General features: G+C 40.1%; 1 protein-coding gene across 1 annotated transcript; it reads left to right on the forward strand.

Annotated features, from left to right (window-relative positions):
• Nucleotides 1-247: 247 nt before the first annotated feature.
• On the forward strand, nt 248-22,179 carry RasGAP1 (Ras GTPase activating protein 1). Its single transcript, XM_076128198.1, has 15 exons — nt 248-862; nt 8,721-8,841; nt 13,992-14,796; nt 14,873-14,988; nt 15,621-15,813; nt 15,941-16,089; nt 16,318-16,534; nt 16,787-16,990; nt 17,238-17,381; nt 17,571-17,665; nt 17,973-18,083; nt 18,208-18,344; nt 18,448-18,586; nt 18,673-18,863; nt 18,954-22,179. Exons 1-15 carry the CDS (start codon nt 778-780, stop codon nt 20,480-20,482), a joined length of 4,236 nt encoding a protein of 1,411 aa, XP_075984313.1. The 5' UTR covers nt 248-777; the 3' UTR covers nt 20,483-22,179.
• The last annotated feature ends 814 nt before the right edge of the window (nt 22,180-22,993 follow it).

Consider the following 22,993-nt stretch of genomic DNA (forward strand, 5'->3'; position numbering starts at 1 on the left):
AAAAATAACAAGAGCTGAATTTCTGCAGTCAGCTCGGTGGATCACTGAAATTTCTACCTATCACAGTTGATGCTGAAATTTAATGCGATTTAAAAGTGAACAGATTTAGTTTAGCACCAAATGCTTTTAGAAAAGCTTATGTGTAAAATAAATTATTAAATGTTGCCATTGAAATCAATGAGTGTAAATTTTCTATCCTACAATGTTGTCTATGAATACTTGCATCTCTTTCTTTCGTTCATGAGGAGTGACGGACTGGTTGGTAGTCGAACTACAAAGTGATTGTGTTCGAAGTTGGAACGAATTTATCCGTGGCCGCGCAGGCGCAACGTTGAACGTCTTGACGTGACGTAATTGCCCATTCATAGTTTTTATTCATTGAGAAATGAAGTTTTCAAAACATTTTCATGATCATGTGTTGTGTGTTGTAAAGGATCGATGATTCGAAATGTGAAATGAGTGCATAATATTGAAATTGTATTAGAAACAAGAAAATATTAATGGAAGTTGGACTATAAGTGCATCCATTCATTGATAGAAGAGTGCATGTATGTATTGAGCACATGCGCAATGCGATCGTGAATTCATTCGGTTTACTGTGTATAATAAATGTATACTCAAAACATCGTCGAAAATGTGGATTCTTAGAGTGAACTTTGTGTATGGATTTCAATTACCCAGCTAATTCGAAAACAGGCTCAAGTAGACCATTACGACACTCCGGAAGTGGCGGGACAAGCCGGCCGAACGGGCTCGTTCCGAAAGAGATAACAGCGGATGAAAGAGATAAACAGTTATGGATTTAACATGGCGGACGATACGCGTAAAGTGCGAGTTGAAGAAAGATTGAAAATAAAGATCGGTACGTATTGTTTTTTGATATTTCTTTTATGTATAAACATAATTATAGTTCTATATTAGTTTAACGATTGGATACATATATTTTACCGTGTGTTGAGCTGTGGAGCAAATATTGTTGTCATTGTGGTGAACAGGTGGTACCAAAGAACTCTGGGTTTTCTGAGCCAGATGTGAATGAATATCACTACAGGAGTAAATTAAGTGGCTGTGTAGAGTGCGTGTGCAGATGATCCGACGGATGTGATCTATTTCACGTATATTTATGGCACTAGTTCTTTGTTTTCGTTTTGAGCTGTTTTGACAGTTCACGCACACTTTATGAATGAAATTGAATTGCCGTGAATACAATGAATATCGTGCCTAGATCTCATAGTAGATTAGATATTGCACTGTACTCTCATTATTTAATTCATTATATTACCTGCTTGTTTATGAATCGCTGTTCGAAATACTTGTTGGCTTTCTTTTTCAAAGATACTTGCACTTTCCAATTTATGTGATGTGTTGGTATTGTGTCATTTATGTTCATTGCAGTGAACATAAGTATAGCTTATATTTTATAGTATGCAGATAATGATTTCAATGTAAAATGCTATGTTACTGTTATTTTTATTTCAACTTCAATTAATAAACACTTTATTTTAATGTTATAGTATAAAAATGCTTTGGCAATTTTTAGGTACCAATGGTCACAAGTTCCTATCCAACTACCTAAATAACATCTAAGAATTGTAAGAGTCAAATGTAGTAATATTAATTAGCCAATTAAGTTACCACATAATTGCAACTATCATTTATTAAATACTTCTTGTTATTCATAGTTTAGTATTTCATTATGATTTTTCTTTTGTAACAAGAAATTCATTGTGTAAGGTATACATACATACCTATTATTTTATTATCATCAAAGCTTTGTTCTAAGAGATAATTAATTATTCAGTTGATAATCTGCAAATAAAATGTTTATTTATATGCCAATATACCTATTTAATGCTTCTATAATATTTTGTAATGAACATTATTACATTAACATCTCATGTAAATGTACAATAAATGTAAATAATAATGTAAAGCCCTCTTCAATGGTTACTTACATGCAGTTTACTCAGTCAAATATATGTGATATATTTTTGCTGGCGACTCATTCCGTGTGGAAAGATTGCTGATGAGCAAAAACTTGTTGTTTCTATCTGTGCACTAAATGATTAAAATCACCAATTAATGAATATTGCAATCCTAGTTTCTTGATCAATGTGAATTGATGAGCTGGTATTAACTTAGGAAAAGATGTTTAAGCAGTATAAATTGAACATAAAGTCAGTAAATATAACAGTTAATAATGAGCTAGGTGGGCATTTAATAATATCACTGCGCTTTCATGAATAATTTTATTAGAGTGAGCCTCACTTCAAAACTATCTTCATGCTATGAAGTTAAAGCAATAAAGTATGTAGTTGCGTCTTTAAAAATCTTAAATTGATATAGTGTTGTTATTTGAACAATAATTTATTACCATCCCTATTGCTGTACACCACAAAGATATGTATTATGATAATAATAAATAAATAAAATTATTTAACTAGTATGATATACTTATGTATATACTATGTTTCCTCATAATAAATCATTGGGCACATACATATTACTAACCAGCCATAATTTGTACAGAATTTGTAGACAAACTTTAAGCAGATCTTCCGCAGATTAATTAGAGATCTATGTTAAATATTTTTGACCTGGGCTGTAAGTTGTTAGAAGAAAAATAAATTGACAAAGATGCCTAATATAATTTGAATTTTTTCTTCTAAGTAACATTCTTATAGAAATAACATCAAAATAAAGGCACAAAAATCCTGTAATTCTTTTCTAGATATGTACATTATTCCACGAAATAAGTTGAGAATAACCAGTGTGTATATAGCTTTGGATTTGTAATACAGCTTAAACTCAATTTAAGTGTTGTCAAACAAGCTATGAGACTTTACTTACTCTTTAAGACTAATTAGGTATATACAAGTATTTAAAAAAATAGTTATATACATACCTTGTATTATTTAATTTGTAGAGGTAATACATAATGCACTCCTAGTAGCACAAAGATTAATGCCCTAACATGAATACCTATCACAGGTGGAGGGTGATACTGAACTTTTATCACTCTGTACATTGTTAACTTAGAATACTAATAGGTAGATAATGTTTCTATATTTTCCATACATTAATATAGAGGTATAATAAAGATGGTTTGTGTGTATGACGGCGCAAACGCATAAATCTACGATAACGCGAAGTGTGTCTGCCTCGATAAGGGTGCAGTATGTCTTCCGGGGCGCGACCCGTGACGCTTTCGCCTATAATATGTTGCACTCTATCGTAGATTTGTAAACTCATCGCACTTGAAGTCATTTATTTTAGGAATCACAAAAAGAACGGACCTCAATGGTATGCAGAATTAGTTAATTTATCTTACATGCATTATTATTTTCCTATGGATCGTTTAGACACCTTCAAACAGTTCACTAAAGGCAATATAATTACTTAATTAGTATAGTTCATAATGCATACCTACCTTGTTGTTTGTATTTTAAGTGGGCGAGTGTTTCGTCTTCGCTTTTTAACTGTACGGTTGCGCTTAGGCGGCTTAACCAATGAACGCGACAACCTTATGGCCTACGCCTCACATAAGGTAACTTCCGCCGCGAATGCACCTTATCTACACCGTCAAACACCTTTGTTCATACTAACACTTAGCCGATCCCGAAAGGGCAACCACTAATTGAATACTATCATTTATTTTATGCGTGGTATGATTCACAATTGGTTACCTGTGCCTTTTGAGGCTTCTTGAACATAGGGCATCGTTTTCACTCTTAAAGTTGTCTTAGCTCGTCAGTGTGTAATATAAAATTTGTTTTTGTACGCTACATTAACATGTGAATGTGAGTCACGCACGTACCCGAGTATGTACCATACATATATCGTGTCTTATTTCTTGAGTAAACAGAAGTGTCTGATTAGCAGTGTACTTCTCTGCATGGAGCCGCCTGTCACATATACCGACTTACCACATTTTTAAGTAATGTTTATTTACAAGTAATCTATATCGAACTACACATCGCACCTTTATGTTTGCTACTAATACGACGAAGTTCAACTTCTCATGGATTGACTTACCCCCGGTTTCAATAAGGTTTTTTTTTATACGTGTTTAAACGCCATTGAATAGATAAACTACCGCTAAATGTACCTCAGAAGCCGGGGGTTAGTAAATTATAAACCTTCTGTGTAAAGGAAATATCTTATGCTATGCATAAAATATAATTTAATTATCACCGTAGCACCAATAGACAATTAACAAAAACGAATAATGGCCGTTTTCTATGCCAACGTCATCGACTTTGCTTTAAAATATTAATTCGTTACCTTATTTTTGATATAATGAGTTTCATTAATAACTAGTATTCCTATAATAACTGTTTTATATACACAGTCTAATTGGGATTGGCAAGAAAATATAGACAACCACTAATATTGTCTTGCAAATACCAGAACGATTTTTATGTGCACGGAATAAAACAGTGTCGCTGCATATACATATAATAATATGAGAATTCATTCAACAGTAGCAAACATTTCCGTTTTCTTTTAACGTAAATTCAACAGATCAGAGCACTTATACTATTTACGATCGTAAAATGCAAATCTAGGTTGAACGTAACCGGACAAGCTGCGTACGTACATATTGACCTAAATATACCCAGATTTTACAGGAAGCAAGTACATAGTAATATTTCGTATAATGTAAAAAAATGGATCAGATAGCAGATACTATTAGAACAGACCTGAATTGTCTTATGAATGAAATAATACATAGCTACGTTTTGTATTTGGACATTAAGTGTGTTGTCCTAGCGAATAATCATTACTTATTAGCAAAATGCTTACTAGATCAGTAGCTGGTAACATTTTAGTGCGGGCGGTAAAGGCGCGACGGGCGCCTTGACGGCGTCGGGCATCGCGCCTCGTTACATAGCTATCTTGACAAAGCGCTACTGCGCCACTGCGGGTCGAGCGACGGCGGAGGCGTCGCCGTCGCGCCCGTGCAATGAATGGGGCAAACCAAGCGTTTTCCATTCAGCGTACCCATTCATGGAAACTCGTCGATCCGTTAATGAAAAACGCGCTCGGTTATCGTCTCCGTTATCGCTCGTCTTCGTGAACGTTACCACGTGTGCTTTGGCGCGCCACTTGCCAATATCATATTTTCATTCAATCAAACAGTCCTCTATCACATACGTATTATCATAGATAAGATTACGTGTTCAAGTGATAGTGAATGATATTGCGTAGTAGGTATAATAATTCATTTCTTTTCATTTGCTATGCAAATTATTTTTATTCGTACATTATCTGTGGCTATCAGTTTAATTGATTTTCTTTATCACGATACCTATACATTTTTATTATTATGGCAAAGTAAATACTTACACATATTAGGTAGTAAGTTTAGTTATGAAATAACAGTTATTCGCGTATGATAGTAGGTGCAATAAGCAGATAATATGCACTTGCTCGACTACAATAGTCACGTGTATAACGAACACATATCACAAGTAATCACTTTGTGAAAGTACCTGCCTACGTAATTAAATTTAACATAATACACATTTATGATGAAAACAATGAGGATATCGTCTTTCACTTTTAAATTTCCACGCAGAAAAAAATGTACATTTTCTTACATTCAAATTCCATAACAGGCATTGTTTTTGCGTAAGGGAAAGAAATATTTTTCCGGTCACGTGTTATATTATTTTCGTTGAAATTAAATGACGTTTTTGCTAAAAAGTGGTTAAGTTCGCAAGCACAACCCACCTGATTTGCAGCGATTATGCTCTATGTGGGTGAACGTCTAATACTGCTGGATATTATACTACGAACGTAGGATTACCACCCACGTCATTTATTAAAGTTGATTTAAAAATGTGTACGGTGACATGCTAGAGTAGCTACTAGTAATAGGTACATTTTTTTACATTTGGTATGTATTTATTTTGTTAGGTTGATTGTTACATCTTAAACGTCGATTTCAAAAAGAGATTCTTGAAAAATAGAATATGTATAATGAAAAGCTTTTTAAAATTAACTGCTTCGGTACACCCTCGTCGAGACTGTCGACCTGTAATAGTTTACGCAGTATTTAATCGTATCATTTTGCTACTTACTAGTTCTTTGGAAATAAGTCAAATCACATCATCATGAGAACTAGGTCTATACAGAGGTTAAAAGACCTGTTACTTGGGTTTTTATTGCTATACTTACTTCACTTCCAATTGTTTAGGGTTTCTTCTTATTTATATTTATACTTTACAGTTACTACACCATTACAAAAAAGACATTTCTCAAACAATGTCTTCGTTATTCCAAAGTTTTTAGTGGCTTGATATAGTTCGCGTGTGTCTTCAGGTTTTGCAGTTTCGACCTTGCTATTTTCCGGTAAATTATAAAGTACAAAGGTAAAATAGATATAAAGGTATTATATTGAAATCGATCGGTTTGCCAGTGGAACGGTTCCCAGGCGTTCAGACAAGAGCCGAGGTAAAATACTCTCGATTTCGAAACAATTGCACTACGCATACGAGCGTGTGGAAACATCTTAATGATCGCTATTGTGGCTGTGGCTAAATAGCTGGTGCGTATTCGTTTCCTCAGTAGCTGATGGCGCTATTCAAAGGATCCCGTTTCTCTCCCACGATCCAGTTTAATGGCGTGTGTTACTGTCATGTTGATGATGATGACGGTTGTTTTTGCATCAGCAATTATGTACAGTTTGTTGTGAGTTTCTCCCGCACTACAATTACGAATTTGTGAGAGTCGCAGGAAGGTCTTTCCTTTGTTTAACGACCCTAACTATCGCGGCGTGCATCAATTTACAACAATTACGTACACACGGATTAATTGGGCAATTTAGTACATAAAAAACGTGAAAGTAGTAGGCATAAAAGTAGTGACGTATCAATATCTGCACCACTATCAGCGAGTTATCGTTGTGAACGGACATTCAATATAATAAGTGCAATGTCTATCACCGGTTTGTATCAGTATCGGTCACGGCCATTACTCCTATAGGTACGTTTTGTTTCCTTAAACCAGGAAATTGTTTTCAAAACATTATATTCTATTATTAACATTCACAAACATTACGTCAGCTTTGTTAAGAGAATTATGTACTTGCATGACTTGTCTCTTGGACACGCTAGCATAGCATCCTACATTATATGTGTATAATAAACTACAGTTAACGTAGTACGGGTTCAACAATATTTCTGAATGTGAATAATACCTACTATGTAATGAATAACTAGCTTAAATTATAATTATGATTTATGATGCAGTTATGTGGAGGAGGAGGATTAGCATTGAAGTTGTATTTAATTCGTGACAAATATTAGGTTCGCCATTGATGTAGGTACATAACACAATTACTTACGCTTAAAAATTAAATAACTATGCTATCATTATTAAAAAAAATTAAAAGCACATACCTGTATTTGTTTCTATCTCCCTACTTAATAGTATTTTAGACGAAAACGTTTTGATAAATGATCATAGTTAAGCTAATTGCGATGGGTTCTCATGACAGATAATGTACAGAAAACCATTTCGTCATATTCTTTACAAATGGACCATTCATAGCGTCTGATTGTTACTGTCTACGTCTCCACGACGAAAGAAAACAGTGGGAATGTATTTCTTGCCACCTAGTTTGCAATCAAGTAAATTAACCTTATTCATACCATGACTATGATACGAGTAGCTGCACTATAACTTGTATTTCTTGGTGGACGATATACGTAAATAGAAAAACAACAAGTATGATTGAAGTGTTAGGCGAGTAAGAATACAACAGCATAAAATCTAGAGCTTAATTGAACATAAAAAGGTCAAACAGGTTTGGTCTGCAGGCAGTGGCAGTGGTTACTTATGGGTCGGTGCCGATGGTCGCCTCACCTTGTCTCTCCATAAATAGCGATAACCGACGAGGTCGCACGCGTTGCGCAACTACCAATGGTCTTTCCTTTTTAGTGTATCATTATTTCAGTCTTTAGTCCCAAAATGAAACCACTTTTAATGTGTTGGGTGTCTGCAATAATTGGACGTCTGGTATGGCCTACTTTTGCAACAGGTATTAGGCATTCATCAGGCATCTTAGCCAATGTGCTACCTTATTGCGGAATATCTAAAAGACGCTCAATGAAAATAAAACCTCCAAGGTCTTACTTCGCAAGTAGTACGAAATAAGCAAACAAGTACATGCAAACTATGGGAAACTGACAATCTCAAACTGAGTAAGCTTAAACGTTACGAGCAACAGATCATATCTTATGATATAAAGATAAGGTTAGCAATAACAAGGTGTCATTGTAGTTACTCAAATGAGCTGATGACGATGGTTAACTGAAAAGGCAAGGTGATGCGATAGCGCATGTCACTGGAGACGCCTTGTTAGACTCTGTGGACAGCTGACACGACCTCCCTAATATCTTTATGCTAATTTATAGTGCACAAGTATAGTTCTATGTGATATGTATGCAGTAATGATGTTCAGTCCCTGATTGAAATGGGTGATACTTAGGAATCCAATTAATCTTAATTAGTAAATGAGAAACTATAGTGGCATATTTACTAATGTTGTTGACCAACTGGTGTTGTTTTTCACCCATAATTTATTTTTGTTTATCAAGTCTATCGGTCCTGATTTATGCCAATTCTTTTTCATGGACCTTGGAGAGCTCTGTGAGGCAGAAGACTCTATGACTTTGTAATCGTAATATTAATTGTATGTTTATTTGTTTCAGGTGAAGCTAAAAACTTGCCAGGTCGCAGCCATGGGGCGGCATGTCATCGAGACATTTACTGTGTGCTGTCGCTCGACCAGGAGGAGATATTTCGCACATCCACCATGGAGAGAACACTCAAGTAAGTTTAATGCAAACATGACTTCTCATGCGTAATTGTAAATTATGTCGTGAACAAGAGCTTCTTCTTCATAATATTCACATTACCTGTGCCAAGATCAGGAGCCAAGTAGAGCTAGGTTTTCGAAAGAAAATTTAAAATTTGCCTTCCTGTTCTTCAACAAAATCTGAATAATCTGATAGACTAATTTTGATTAAGTACTAGTAATTTCTTCAGTCGGCTATTGTAATGAGATCTGCATGAAAAAATCATATCTTGACCATAAAAATTATAGATTATTTACCGCATTGCTCGCAATACATTCTCATTTTGCAATAATGACTAAGCGATCGTTTATCTAGCAGGCAACCTTTTTTTATTGGTGTCACTTGCCCTTGACTTAGTCGTTACTATTTTCAAGTTTCCTGTCAAGCCCTTCTCGGCCTGTTCAAAATGGGCACGTTATAAGTACTCCAGAATTGACATAATAATAACGGATCCTTTGTCCGGTGTCCGGCCCCGCTTCCGGTCTTATCGGCTGGGAACCATTTACCAACATTTAGGGAGAGCAAACATATTAAATGGGTCAAGGTTTTACTACTTTATGAATGGGTATTTTAAATGGCTGATACGCTAAATTAGCGGTAATTAAGACCGTTGTACTACTGGCGTACAAATGTTTTGTTTGTACGTTAATACCTGGAATTATTGAACCAAGAGCACTGAAGTTCGTACTCTGTGAAATAAATATTTTATGTTTACGTTCCTTATTATACGTCCTTAAGAAAAAAAAAATTGTGGCATGCTTTATTTAACCATGTCACATGTATACTTATCTCGACTAACAGACTACACTACAACATAATAATTTCTCAGAACATGTTGTGGGATATGGAATTCCGATAATAATTTCTAAGTAATCAATGAAAATACTGACAGGATTTTGTAAATCACCGGAATATAAAGTAAACGTTTGAATCTAGCCAGGTTTCCGGTGTTTAAATATTCCATTACAGTGCATATGTGTACAATGTACATATACGATGCCCGGCATGCACTAGGTATTACGTGTGACTTTCTTCGAAGCATTAATGTGTCGTCACGAAGTGCGCAGGCGCACGGTACGCTCCTAATCTCTTGCATATAATATGTATTACTTCCGGCGCTTTCACGTCCATGTGTCACTAAGGAATAATAATCCATGTTCTTTATCTTGTTTAGCGATGTTGCTATCAACAATAACAGCAAATATTATTCATACGTGTTAGCAATTTATACCCAAGATGAGAGTCTTGCAAATATATATTTCACGGTTTTAAATTGGATATGGTAGCTATCGAAGCGTTAACCATAACGTTACCGCGTCGCCGGCTATGAAACGGAAAGTAGAAATAATAACGTATGTATTATCAAACGGTATGTTTAAACGTATTCTATACAAGGCAGGTGCTTTGTCACTTGACTCGCATACCCAACGATTTGTCATCAATTAAACATTAGTCACAATTAATTCGTCGCTGCGGTGGCTTTGTATAGTGTCGGATATAATTCGGGGGAGGCGCTATTGTGCCGTAAGGGAGGGCGGCGCTGCGGCGCGCCACGTCCCGGATGCGTTTCCGGTGCGCGTGCGCCCGCGCGGAACGTCCCTTCCGCTTCACCCCCTTGCCATTCAGTTTTTAGAATGAATAAAAGACAGCCGCACCGCACCAATGAATTTAATTACCGCCTCTGCTTGTTACGCTCCCCCTGATTAGTTGTGGGAACGTATTTTACGCGTACTCCTCATTGGTAACAGGAAGCTCACGTCCTAATACAATTAAGATCCGCGTTGGTCTACTTGCAAATATTTTGTACACTATGAGCACACGCACGTTTCAAATATATTTTTAAGTAATCATACCTTATTAGACGAACAAATTATAGTTGTACGTTTAAATGTTTATCTAAATTGATAGTCTGTTTTGCTTGTTAATGAACGGAAGCGATAATGATTTTGTGACCTAAGAGGTGAGGACACAGTGGCGGATATCGAAGGAAATGTCACGTCACTCGTCGAGTTAATTTAATGGGTTCTTTGTCTCGCGATACCTTATCACTGCACTTACTATGTGCCTCTGTCCAAACTATCTGTGCCTCACTAACTATGTACCGCTGATAATATACATATTAGTCTCATAGTGGTATTGCGGCTGTGTACTCATTCAACTACACATTTTATTATTTTATCTGTAACTAACACTATTTCAACTTTTGCTTTTAATAAGCTAGTATCTACAGGTTTGTTATTCTTTATCTATTTATCAAAATTAATTTTAATTATTTCGTTAACAAAAAATCTAAAACAACATCTATAACCGGCCGCAACGAAATTATTTACAGGAGTGATTTCGTGAAGAGAACGCCATAAAAAGCCGTCACTAGTTCTATAGCAAACGGAAGCTTTTAAGTGATAAATTGGTCCCGGAACCTCATGGCACGTAAAATGATCATCGCCTGCGTCTCAGCGCTCCGCGGTCGGAGCGACGGCAGCCATAAGTGCATTGCTCTGGTTTCCTAAACTGTACGCTATTTTGTGCTCAACGTCGTGTATCCGACTGATTCGCTTACATTTAAAGGTGGTTTGTAATTCAGTTGAAACGCATCCACTATCGACCTATTTATCGTTGATGGCAACCAAATAAAAATGCCACAATACAACCGGTTCGTACAGTAAACGGCACCATATCCTACATCCGACACACGAGGACAATGGTTTACATTCGGTTTAATAGTAAATGCGTTATTGAACAAGTGGTCACGCTTAATGAATTCGGCGTATTGAAATTGAAGGCGTGAAGTATGCAATAGTGAGCTTGCGCCGCCCCCGCTCAGCTGGTGGCGGTTCCGCCTCCGGTTTATAAATACCAAGCCGGCGCCGGATGCGCGAGGCAGCCGACTCACCAAGTCACACCGCGGCTCCTCGTACTTACGTCGTGGCACACTCGAACGAGTCAATAAACTCCTTTATTGAGTTATTATCGTGTTTTACAAATAGCTACACGTAATGCGCCCAGATAGTACGGTTATTGTTTACTATTTAGGGTTGTCAAGTAACTCATTTTAGACAGTCTCATTTCCTTCAATAGTTTGTATTTGATAAAACAGTGATATGTTTTCTCACCACTATCGGCTATCGACAAATTTTGCATAAAACACTGATCAGCGCCACAAGTGTCTTTGCTAGAACCTTTTTGATTCAAGTACTTTTAAAACGTCAAACGCTCGCTAGTCGATAGACTGTAAATAATCGCGCTACATTCGTTGTTTTTACTTATCTTGTATTACACAAATCTAATATTAGATAAGGATTAACTCAGCCCTATCTATTTTTTACTAAGCGGTGTAGTTTAAAACACCAACCTGTATTTAATAATGCCTATCGGAATTTATTAGCATTTATGTTCCGAAGACAAGCAAAGTTAAAAGCGGAAAATATATAAATAGGAATACAATAAACAATTTCATTAACACAATCAAACTTGAATTATAAACCGCAAGGCCCAACAGGAAGATTGGATGCTGTCAATAAGGTCTTACATGTACAATATGTACATATATTGAACATGGCCATAAAATAACTACTGTTGTTGTTTATTAATTAATATGAGGATAAAATTATATCAGCTGTTGTTAGGCGTGAATTTGAATGAGTCCATTGTCATTGAGTGAGGCTGCCAGTGCCTCAGATGCCGTCAGATGGACTATGTATGGGGAACGAAACTTTCACCTTTGATCAAGCAGTCCCACGCATGTACGCAGCCGTGCAACGTCTTACATCATGACTTTGTGTACTCGTACACTTAACAGCCAATACTACTAGCTACAATTCATGTTCATCCATACTAGTTAGAAGCAATTTTTATGGTACTTAACCTAGAAAGAAAAAAATCAATGTCTGTTTTATAAAATTAAGGGAAAAAGAGATCGTCTTTGGTAGCGACTGCGACCAAAGAGAAGTCATTATTCGTCTTAAGTAGATCGTTTCTAGGTCGAGCTGAGCATTATTTTAAATTATGTATAATTGTAACAGTTCTAGCTTTCGGTAGTTTCTGTACAAAACATACAAGACTTGAGTACATGATTACTTTCTCTCAAATTTAAGCTACTTCTTGGTAAAGTGGTTTGTAATTAGTTTGGTGATGAGTGCGGGTGGTTAATGTTAGTACTGAGTGATTAGGATATGGTAGTTAGACATTTTTAACATAATTCATGTACCCCGTCCATCCTGCCTTAGCCTCTGTTCCCTCATCTCGTTGATCTATAAGATATCTGTATGTCGGATACAACAAGGTTCGATGACTCATTAGATGAAACTTCTTGCTGTATCTTGAATTAAATTTCATCTGATTTCGTAGTTAAGTTTCGTCTACGAAAATATTTAGTAATATTAAGTAAAAAGTTTATTTTGTACTAATCCAGGTTAAAAATTACGGGTGTACAAAATTATATCAGATGTGTTTTGCGTAAAAGAGCTATTTTCACATTTATATAAGGCCCCATAGAACATTAGAACAATCAGTTCATATTACAAAATTATTGCTTTATTCGATATTTCAAAGGGCAAAGTTAATTATTAATTGTTAAAATAATGGAAAAAGCTTTTCACAGAATAGAACTAATAGCTAATAAATAAGTAACAGCTTCCTTGTATCTGTATACTGTTTTCCATTTAGTTTAATGGCCGATTTCACGGACTCGATACGATTAATTGGTTCAATTTATTGTTACTGCTGGACACTAATTGAGTTCCTTGATACCTGGCGAAGTGAAGCACGTCGAATTTGATGCAGGGTAACATTCCATCAGAGGCTGCTTTGACTATAGATTATTTGTATTATGTTACAAATTATTTTGCTCGGAATATATTATACGATATTATTCAACGCACTGTAGGTGGAATATTGTCGATCTTATGAGACAGTCACCCCACGCGGATACAACTGACTGGTGCCTATAAATTACAGCGCCGGGTGAAAACCTGATAACGAGCGTTTGATGTAATATTCATACACGATAATATTATATAGACTTGTGATAAATTTGACATTCGACACCAATCCTTGCATATTCAAATACAATGTTGGCAAAATTATTCTGTTAGCAAGTTATTACAACTGTGTACTTTGTTGCAGTCCATTCTTCGGCGAAGAGTTCCAGTTCGAAGTACCCAGACGATTTCGATATTTGTCCATATACGTGTTCGATCGTGACAAACACCTCAAACAAGATAAAGTCCTCGGTAAAGTGGCCATCAAACGAGAGGATCTCCATCGGTATAATAACAAAGACCATTGGTTCGCACTGCGACCGGTGGACGCAGACTCAGAGGTGCAGGGCAAGGCATACATCGAACTCACACTCGAAGACTCCAGGAAACGGCTACGAATGGAGCCGAAGCCGCCCGACCCGGACCCGTCCGCCGATAACTGTTCGACGAAAACTAAAGGAAATAACTTAGTTAGATTATCTGAATATTGTAAAGAGAGTATGAGATTTGGATCTTGCTCGAGCTCGACGAGTAAGAAACTGTTCAGCACGGTGGCGACGGAGCCGTCTCTGTCGTTGTCGCGCTCGGAGAGTCTGAAAGATCGAGCACAATGGGCGGCGCGGACGAAGCCCCCGATGCACGCGATGCCCGAGTCGGACGCGTCGCCCACCCCCACCGCCGCTGACTACTGGTCAGACCCCGAGAGGCATTGCGCAGCGCGCGTAGGTCACGACACCTTACGCCTCAGAGTGCTGGAATGCTCAGAACTCACCACAAAAAACGGACAGTGTGACCCGTTTGCTCTCGTCACGTTATTGTATTCGAACGGGCGAAGAGTTGAAAAACGCACGAAACCTAAAAAGAAGACTGTTAATCCACAATTTGATGAAATTTTTTGTTTTGATCTCGTTATGGACGCAGACCCAAAGGATAAAGATGGCTCACAATCGGTAAGTTGGTTGAAGTATTTGCTGCAAAGACTCATTAATATTCTGATATTAAATATTGATTATTTGTTTGATTCAGGCGGGGGTTGCGTGTGAAGCTAGAGTGTCTGTGTGGCACGACGGGGCGACGCCTATTTTCCTGGGAGAAGTGAGGCTACAGCTACGGCAACCATCGCCGACGCCTCTACGTGCATGGTAATACATCAAACTAACTATATATTACCTCCTGAGTCCATGGTACAATAAGCACATATATCACTGCATATTTACGTGTTTCCCCCTAAATAAAATATTGTAAATAAGTCACAACAATAATTTTGTAAAGAAGAATGCGATCCAAGCAGGCCACTAACAAGATTTTGAGTAGTTTTATTAGTCATAGCGGTTACTTACAAAACAAATACTAAGAACTGTTAAACATAATAGTAAAATACGATGACTAATAGCAGTTTCTTTTTTGTGGCTTCACGAGAATTGCACAGTAAGGTGATGGTAAACCGCAGTGTTTAGTGATTGATTGATACACGCTATAATATTGTTTATGTATTGGACAATTAGGTGACGTGCGCGGTTTCATTCGCTTGCAAAGTTTCATCCCCAATGTCTAGGTTAATTGAAAAAAGAAATATAATTTTTGATCCCGGTTCTTCTACTAACGATATTCTCCATATCATTATAATCGGTTCAGCGGTTTAGTCATGAAAGTGTAGCAGTATAATACTTTGTTCGTAGAATTACCAACATTGGTATTGTAAACAACTGGTGCTCACCTAATAAAACTTGACTTAATTGAGTCATACGAAATGTTGAATTTCCTTGGTTTGCAGGTTCTTTCTGACATCACGTGCGGGCGGCGCGCTGTCTCGCGGGGCGACGCCGCCGGGCACGCGGCTGTCGGCCGCCGGCAGCGCCACTCTCGGCTCCCTGAGGCTTCTGCTGCAGTACACTGTCGATCACGTCTTCCCGATACAGCACTACCGAAGATTAGAGGAGTTGTTCTTGAGGAGTGTACATCAGAAGGTAAGTTTCAAAGCGGATGAACTATCCATAAATATCCAATCACTAGATGCTGCACTATGGCTTTTATCTTTGTGAAAAAAATGTTGCGTCAACTTTGAATAGTGTATCCTATATTAATTATTTCCAGCCAATAACAGCATCAGCAGTATACATACTTGGGGAGATAGTGTCGAGCAAGACAGACGCGGCGCAGCCCCTCGTGAGGCTGTTCACTCATCATGATCTCATCGTACCCATCGTCAAGGAACTCGCGGATGCTGAGATATCGGCACTCACGTAAGTATTTAATTTACTACTCTCCTATGAATTTTCTTTTAAAACCTCCGAAAAGCTAACCTTGAGTTTTTGTAGCCTCGTCGGTAGGTCATATAATGCTCGCTGACACAACTGAAATTACTTACTAATGGAAATATCAAACAAATTACTTTTTAGTTACCCAGTTTACGCGGCGTATAATTAGTTAGTCGTAGGTCCGTACAATAAAGCGTACATGTGACATTGCAGCGACGCGACGACGATATTCCGCGGCAACACGCTGGTGTCGAAGATGATGGACGAGGCCATGCGGCTGAGCGGCGCGTCGTACCTGCGCGCCGTGCTGCGGCCCACGCTGGCGGCCGTGCTGGCCGAGCGCCGGCCCTGCGAGATCGACCCCGCCAGGGTCAAGCCCAGCGCCGCCATCACCTCCAACCTCGCCAACCTCAAAGACTACGTCGAAAGGGTACGCTACTATTAACTATCTGACCACCCTCACTCTCAGAATAAACAAATGCAATAGGAAAATTATGATATAATTTAATTCGAGCAAGCGCTTATTACTTCTTAATTATCACTTAAAAAACCATAACCATGTAACCTGTTTGCCCCTCCGTATTTTTTTTTTCAGACGACTGGATATTTCAGCATGACTCATGATGTTGATGAGTAGTAGACGAGCAAGCGAGTTAAATAATTGTATGATGTGTACCGGCAGGTGTTCGCTGCGATAACGTCATCGTACGCAATGTGTCCGGCGGCCATGTGTCGTCTGTTTGACGCGCTGCGCCAGTGCGCCGCGCGGCACTTCCCGCGCAACGCCGAGGTCCGCTACTCCGTCGTATCTGGCTTCATCTTCCTGAGGTTCTTCGCGCCCGCTATCCTCGGGCCCAGGCTCTTTGATCTCACTACTGAGCAGATTGTAAGTACTTCAATAAACAGTAGTCAAATTAATATTGAGCTTACTTTTGGTTTTGTTCTCTCCTATGTACATATTACGAAAGAGGTTTGGGTTTAGGCAGTGTTACTTAGAGCAGGCGTTTCGTCTAACTTATGAGTTTCTACGAAACAAACTCTATTAGTAAAAATAAGAACTTTCGTATTGTTTAAAAAGGAAGGAGGTCTTAATGGAGTACGGTGTTTGAAAATATATATAAAATAATTTTCAGGACCCCCAAACGAACAGGACGTTGACACTGATCTCGAAGACGATCCAGTCGCTGGGCAACTTGGTGAGCAGCCGGTCGGCGCAGCAGGTGTGCAAGGAGGAGTACATGGCTGAACTGTACCGCAGCTTCTGCACGCCAAGACATGTACGTACAATTTACTTTCCAATTAACTCACACGTGTGTACTTATAACTTTACCAAAAGTATTGAAAGTGATAATTCATTGTGTCCGGTAACTGTTGTTGGTGTCTTAGTCCACTTATATTTATCCGTTATCCAGTCAAAATAACTCGCTCTATACTAGTTTTGTTTTAATATGTATACTTAATTACAGGTGCAAGCAATCAAGCAGTTCCTAGAAATAATTTCCACGAGTACGGACACTCAGAACAATAACGTGCAAGAGACCCCCGTGCTGCTGAAAGAAGGGTCAGTTCTCTTTATTATTAGCCAACCAATAGCTTCTTACTCATTTACTTTATTAACTAATTCACCTGACCAAATTGCGGGGGATATAAAATGATTGGCTGGTATTATTCTTGTCTTAACCCTTTTGTTTATTGCATTACATTTCTTGATTTCTTTTTATGTGTTTATATCTTTCCACTTGTCTCACAAATATTTTATATTTGTTAATGCATTCTGGGACTAGATCTGGGTATGTACTACACAATGTTATTGTTGTAAGTTTTTAGAGTGAGTATATAAGATAATAAGCCAATAATGTATGTTGTAGAACGATGATCAAACGTTCGGAGGGAGTTCGTGCGGGCGCTGGCTCGCCGCGCCGGCGCTGGACTCGCGCCGCTCAGGCGTATGCTAAGAGGAGACACTTCCGACTCACCAGGTTATTTTCTACACATGTTTTTGTTGCCGAATTCTGATGCCATCGGCTTTACAGATCGTTTTATGGAAGTCATAAATTTTATCGCAGTTTGATAATTATATGTGATCTTGTGGTATCGGTACAGCGGCGAGCTAACGTGGTCCCGCTGCGGCGCCAAGACCCCGGCCCACCGCCTGGCGCTGTCGGGCGTGCTGGCCGTGGCCGCCGTGGACTGCCCTCCCGCCGGCGCGCCGCTCGGAGCCAACAACATCTTCCAGATAGGTACTCTAAGTTGATTCATGTCGCTGTACATAAGAAATAGACGTCGTTGTCACGTATTGCTATTTTACTTTATTTCTAATACATAACCGTCGTTTCTATGTAGTTCACCGCGAGCGTGTGCTGTTCGTGCAAGCGAGCAACTGCGTGGAGCGAGCCGAGTGGGTGCGGCTTCTGACAGCTCTGTGCAGACACTCGCCCGCGCCGCCACACCGCGGGTACTACTGCGACACCGAGTGGACCTGGTGAGTACGGCTCGGAGCTATAGCCGCCACCGACGTGGACGCGGTTGCTATCGCTCGGAATTAATTAATAGCCTCCGATCTTACAGTTGCGGTCGAACGGAACCGGAGGCGGAAGGGTGCGGCGGGCCGGAGGCGCGCTGCGACAGCGCCACGAGCGCCACGCACCCGCCCGCCGCGCTGGCGCTGCGCCTGGACCCGCCGCGCGACCTGCAGCGCCTGCACGCGCTGCTCGTGGCGCATGCGCCGCGCCTCGACGACCGCCTGCACCGCCCGCAAGGTACTGCACGCTTTATGTACGAGCTCGAGCGACCGCTCACTCGCCTTTACGCCTCGTCGAGATATTAACTGATGAATGTGTCGTTTATAGAAGGTGCGAGCGTAGAAGAACGCGAAGCGGAAGCGGCTACGCTCCGGGAGCTGCAGGAGACTATGTTCGACCTCGAACACCGGCACCGAATATACCGACGTTCGCTCGCGCGAGAGACCAAATATGGCAGCAAACAAGCGCCCATAGGCGACGACAACTACCTGCACTTGGCGGGTGCCGCCGGCAGCGTCGACTCCGGCTCCTTTCTGTGGAGACCGTGGCGCGGCGACACGTCGCCCACGGTCGACCTCGACGGCAAGACTCTTCCGCTCCAGGCGTCGCTCGACATCGGCTCCAGCACCGAATCGCTTAAACTCGCGCGACACGCGGACGAGCGCTCTTCCGGCAAGTCCACCAAGTCCACCGGCAGCGGCTACCTCACCATGTCGTGCATCAAGCACGAGCCCAGCGAGGACAGCGACGCGTCAGCGGGCCGCCCGGCGCGCCCGCCCAAGCCCGCCCGCCTGTCGCCCGCGCGCGGCGCCTGTCCGCCCGGCGCCTGCCCGCCCGGCGCGCCGCCCGCCAGCGAGTACGTGCACGTGGAGCCCCGCGCGCCCGAGCGACGTGCGCGGCTCGAGCCCGATGCAGAGCTCGTGTACCGCTGCAAGGAGTACGAGCTCATGACGGACTTCATGAGCCACGCGCGCGACGAGGATGACGAGACGCCGCCCGCCGTACCGCCGCGCGGTAACGCGGCGCGTGCCCGACCCCCGCCGCGCCCGGCGGACGCGGACGCCCCGCTCCCGGGGCCACCGGACCCGCCGGAACGACCTGAACCGCCGTGCAAGATGGACACGATTTCTACTGACGATAGTCTGCTCGACGAGCTCCAGAGAGACGCTTACTGTGTGCTGAAGGTCTGCGAGGACGAACCGCCTACTCCCGCGGAAACCTCCGCTCCGAGTGTCGAAGCGCCGAAGCCGGGGGACGATAGGCGAGACTGCGGACCGTTCTCTCGAGTCTGCGCCCAGCGTAAATCGAATCCCATCAAGAGTCAGACGAGTGCGACGCGGCCTCTGAAAACGTCCAGTTCGACGTCGAACGTACACGACGCCGGAGCGACGACGTCGCGACCGCTGGCCGAGCGCCTCACGCCGTTTTTTCTGAAGAGGAAATCGAAACCGCCGGAAGAGGCGGCGACGGCTCGCTGCACTCGCAAGGAGGACAATCTCATCGGGCGCCTCACGCCCCGCTTCGGTCAGTCGCGTCTGTACGGGCGCGGCCAGTCGCTCGAGCTCGCGCCGCCCGAGGGCCGCACCAAACGCATCGAGCGCTCGGCGACCACCGTCAACATCCCGTCGCGGCCGATGAACTCGTCCGTGGTGGCCAACCTCAAGTTCCTGAGCCTGCACCGGTACGGGCCGCAGGAGGACGGGCAGTGCCGCGCCTTCGGCCGCAGCGAGGAGGAGGCGGGCGCGGGCGCGGAGGCGGGCGCGGCGCCGGGGCCCGAGGCGCTGGACGCGGCGGCGTGGCGCCGCAGCCACGCGCCGTCGCTGCTGGCCGCCGCCACCAACGACATTAGACTGTAGCGACTGTTCGATTCTTAGCCTAAGGTTGTATTTATTTCTATATTTTTCGAGATCCTTTTCGTCGACCTGAAGTGTGTGCCTCCTCTAGATCGTAGTCTATTTCTGGAAGAAAGCCGGTACGTTTAAGTATAGTATAGATGGTAGCGTTAGATGCGTAAATACTCAGAAGGTGCCAAGTGTTGTGCGACTCTTTGTTGACGTCGGGCGTACTCTCATTCCTGTAGCACGATAATTTTGTAAAACTCTAAACATTGACATTAAATTTTTTATTGTTTTGTATGATCGGTGTCTTATCCAAACTCGAGCCTAGCGATACGTCGTAGCGTATTTTTATATATATATTTTTAATCGTTTAGTATGTTAATAGTGAAGTGCATGTATCTTCGCGCAATTAATATTTCATAACTATTTCGGGTTCTCACAGCTGATGTTTCTGTATATTGTATATATACTTTTATAGTTTCTCCAGCGATCGCACTACTTCCGACAAATTGTTACCTCTATCCAATTTTAGCACCGTAATTGTACTTAAGTTTAAAATATTTTGATATTACTGATATTGATTACTTGTCATAATCATAACTACTAATAAATGCCTGTTATTGTATTAACGATTCTAAATATTATGTCAAATTATGGCCTTAATGTTATTACGCCTACATTGACGGCCTTCAGGTTAAACACCATTTACTTAAACTGTGATTCACTTTACAAACTCAGCTCATATTTTCTCGTATATAATATCGTAATAATACTATAGTTTGTACATATATTATTAGTCAATTATAAAATTTAAATCAACAATTGTATCGAATATTCGCACTGGAAGTTACAATTAGTTTTATTGATAATTTGTATGTAAAAATTGCCAAACAATATGCCTGTTGTTATACTACCAAGTCGTAAGAAATGTCCTTTCTTTATAGATATCGGACTATATTCAGATGGTGGCTGTCTACGTCTTTGATTAAGCTAAACTTTAATGGTTGTGTTACAAACATACTATTGTGACTGGCTATGGAACTAGTACAGGATAAAGTATAGGATAAAAGTAGTATTAACTGTGTATATTATCTGTAGTGGCAACACTGACACAAAAATACAGATCATACATCGTCTATATGTATGAGTAACTATTTTGGCTATCGTTGTAAAATATTCTTGCCTTCTGATTTTGTTTATATAAAGAGAGATTATGTTTGTGAGGGGTGACTTACGTTATACTCTGTGACATTAGATACATATTGGGAATTCCCATAAAACCCTCTGAGAGATAATCAACATTATGGATTGATAAGACTTATACACTTCTGTTTTGACTAAATTGTTAATAGTTTTAAAGTGTTGTCAACATATTGTTATTAATTTTCTTATAATGTACACTGTTTCTTACTTGTTGTAGTTTACATAATGTTTTGCCAATGGTGCTAAATATTACTGTAAAACATAAACTAAAATAATATATTTTCATAAAAAATATAATATAGATATAGTGTTTATTGGTAGTATAACGACAGTGTTCTACTTGTTTATTAACTCAATTGGTATTTTATGTGCGTTATTGCCTTTTGTAGAAAAATAATTTACATGTAAGAAGAAAATACATAATGTACAAATTAATACGACATGAAAATATATTATGTTATTTATTTCCACCTATTTTCATTTTGTTAATAAACCACATAAGTTCAAACTTTCTCTCGTCTATTATTGGCATGTATTAAATATTATGTCAGTTACAATTTGCTGATAATTAAAACATTTTAGGTGTGGGTTGCGAAACATGATGTGTCTTGACTGGAGTTGAAGTGAGGGGCCTCCTTGCTAGCACAAAACTGATGGCAGAGTAAGTAAGATGTTGATGTTAAAAGTGTTGGAAGAAAAGGCTAGGCTGACTGAATCATTGTAGACGATATTTATTTACATCAAACAAGTGACTATGGCAGTTACCAGCACTTATCACAACCATAAGTCATAAGTTGTAGGTAACTGAGGTACTTTATTTTGTTGTCATGAATATTCTACGTAAGACACTGAGTGGTAGCAGTGTTATTATGCCATCGTGACATTATACGGTATCACCTATCTATTAATTAAGATTCTTTATTTCTTACGGTAATTCTTCTTCGAAAAATTCTTGTTAGTCAAGTAGTATAGCTATAAACAAGGAATAACTAACACAAGAGGAAGGGGCGTGTAGGAGTGTCGCGCGTGCCATATGAAGTATGTGCAGCTTTACATACCCTAGTACTAATCTAAGAGATGACACTAAAAGCACGCAGATTCCGACATAGTATAAGTGCGAAATACAACTTACTCTAATATCATTTAAATATTGCTGGTCATTTTAATTTGTAATAGTTATTTAATTATTGTCATATTTTAGTGTACGTTAAATAGTACAATATGGTCTTTCCTCTTGCGTTAGTTATTCCGTGACTATAAAGGCCACATGCTTTTATAGTAACTAAAATTAATATAGTCATGATTTGTTAAATTGTTTGATAGGAC

The sequence above is a fragment of the Anticarsia gemmatalis genome, chromosome 2 (assembly GCF_050436995.1).
Source record: "Anticarsia gemmatalis isolate Benzon Research Colony breed Stoneville strain chromosome 2, ilAntGemm2 primary, whole genome shotgun sequence".
NCBI lineage: Eukaryota > Metazoa > Arthropoda > Insecta > Lepidoptera > Erebidae > Anticarsia > Anticarsia gemmatalis.

Bases quoted from the DNA above. Each gene is read 5' to 3' on its own strand.
- RasGAP1 (XM_076128198.1), top strand. From the start codon at position 778: ATGAAAGAGATAAACAGTTATGGATTTAACATGGCGGACGATACGCGT. The intron at 15,814-15,940 runs GTAAGTTTCAAA...AATTATTTCCAG, and splicing joins TGAGGAGTGTACATCAGAAG to CCAATAACAGCATCAGCAGT. The intron at 16,991-17,237 runs GTAAGTACTTCA...AATAATTTTCAG, and splicing joins ATCTCACTACTGAGCAGATT to GACCCCCAAACGAACAGGAC.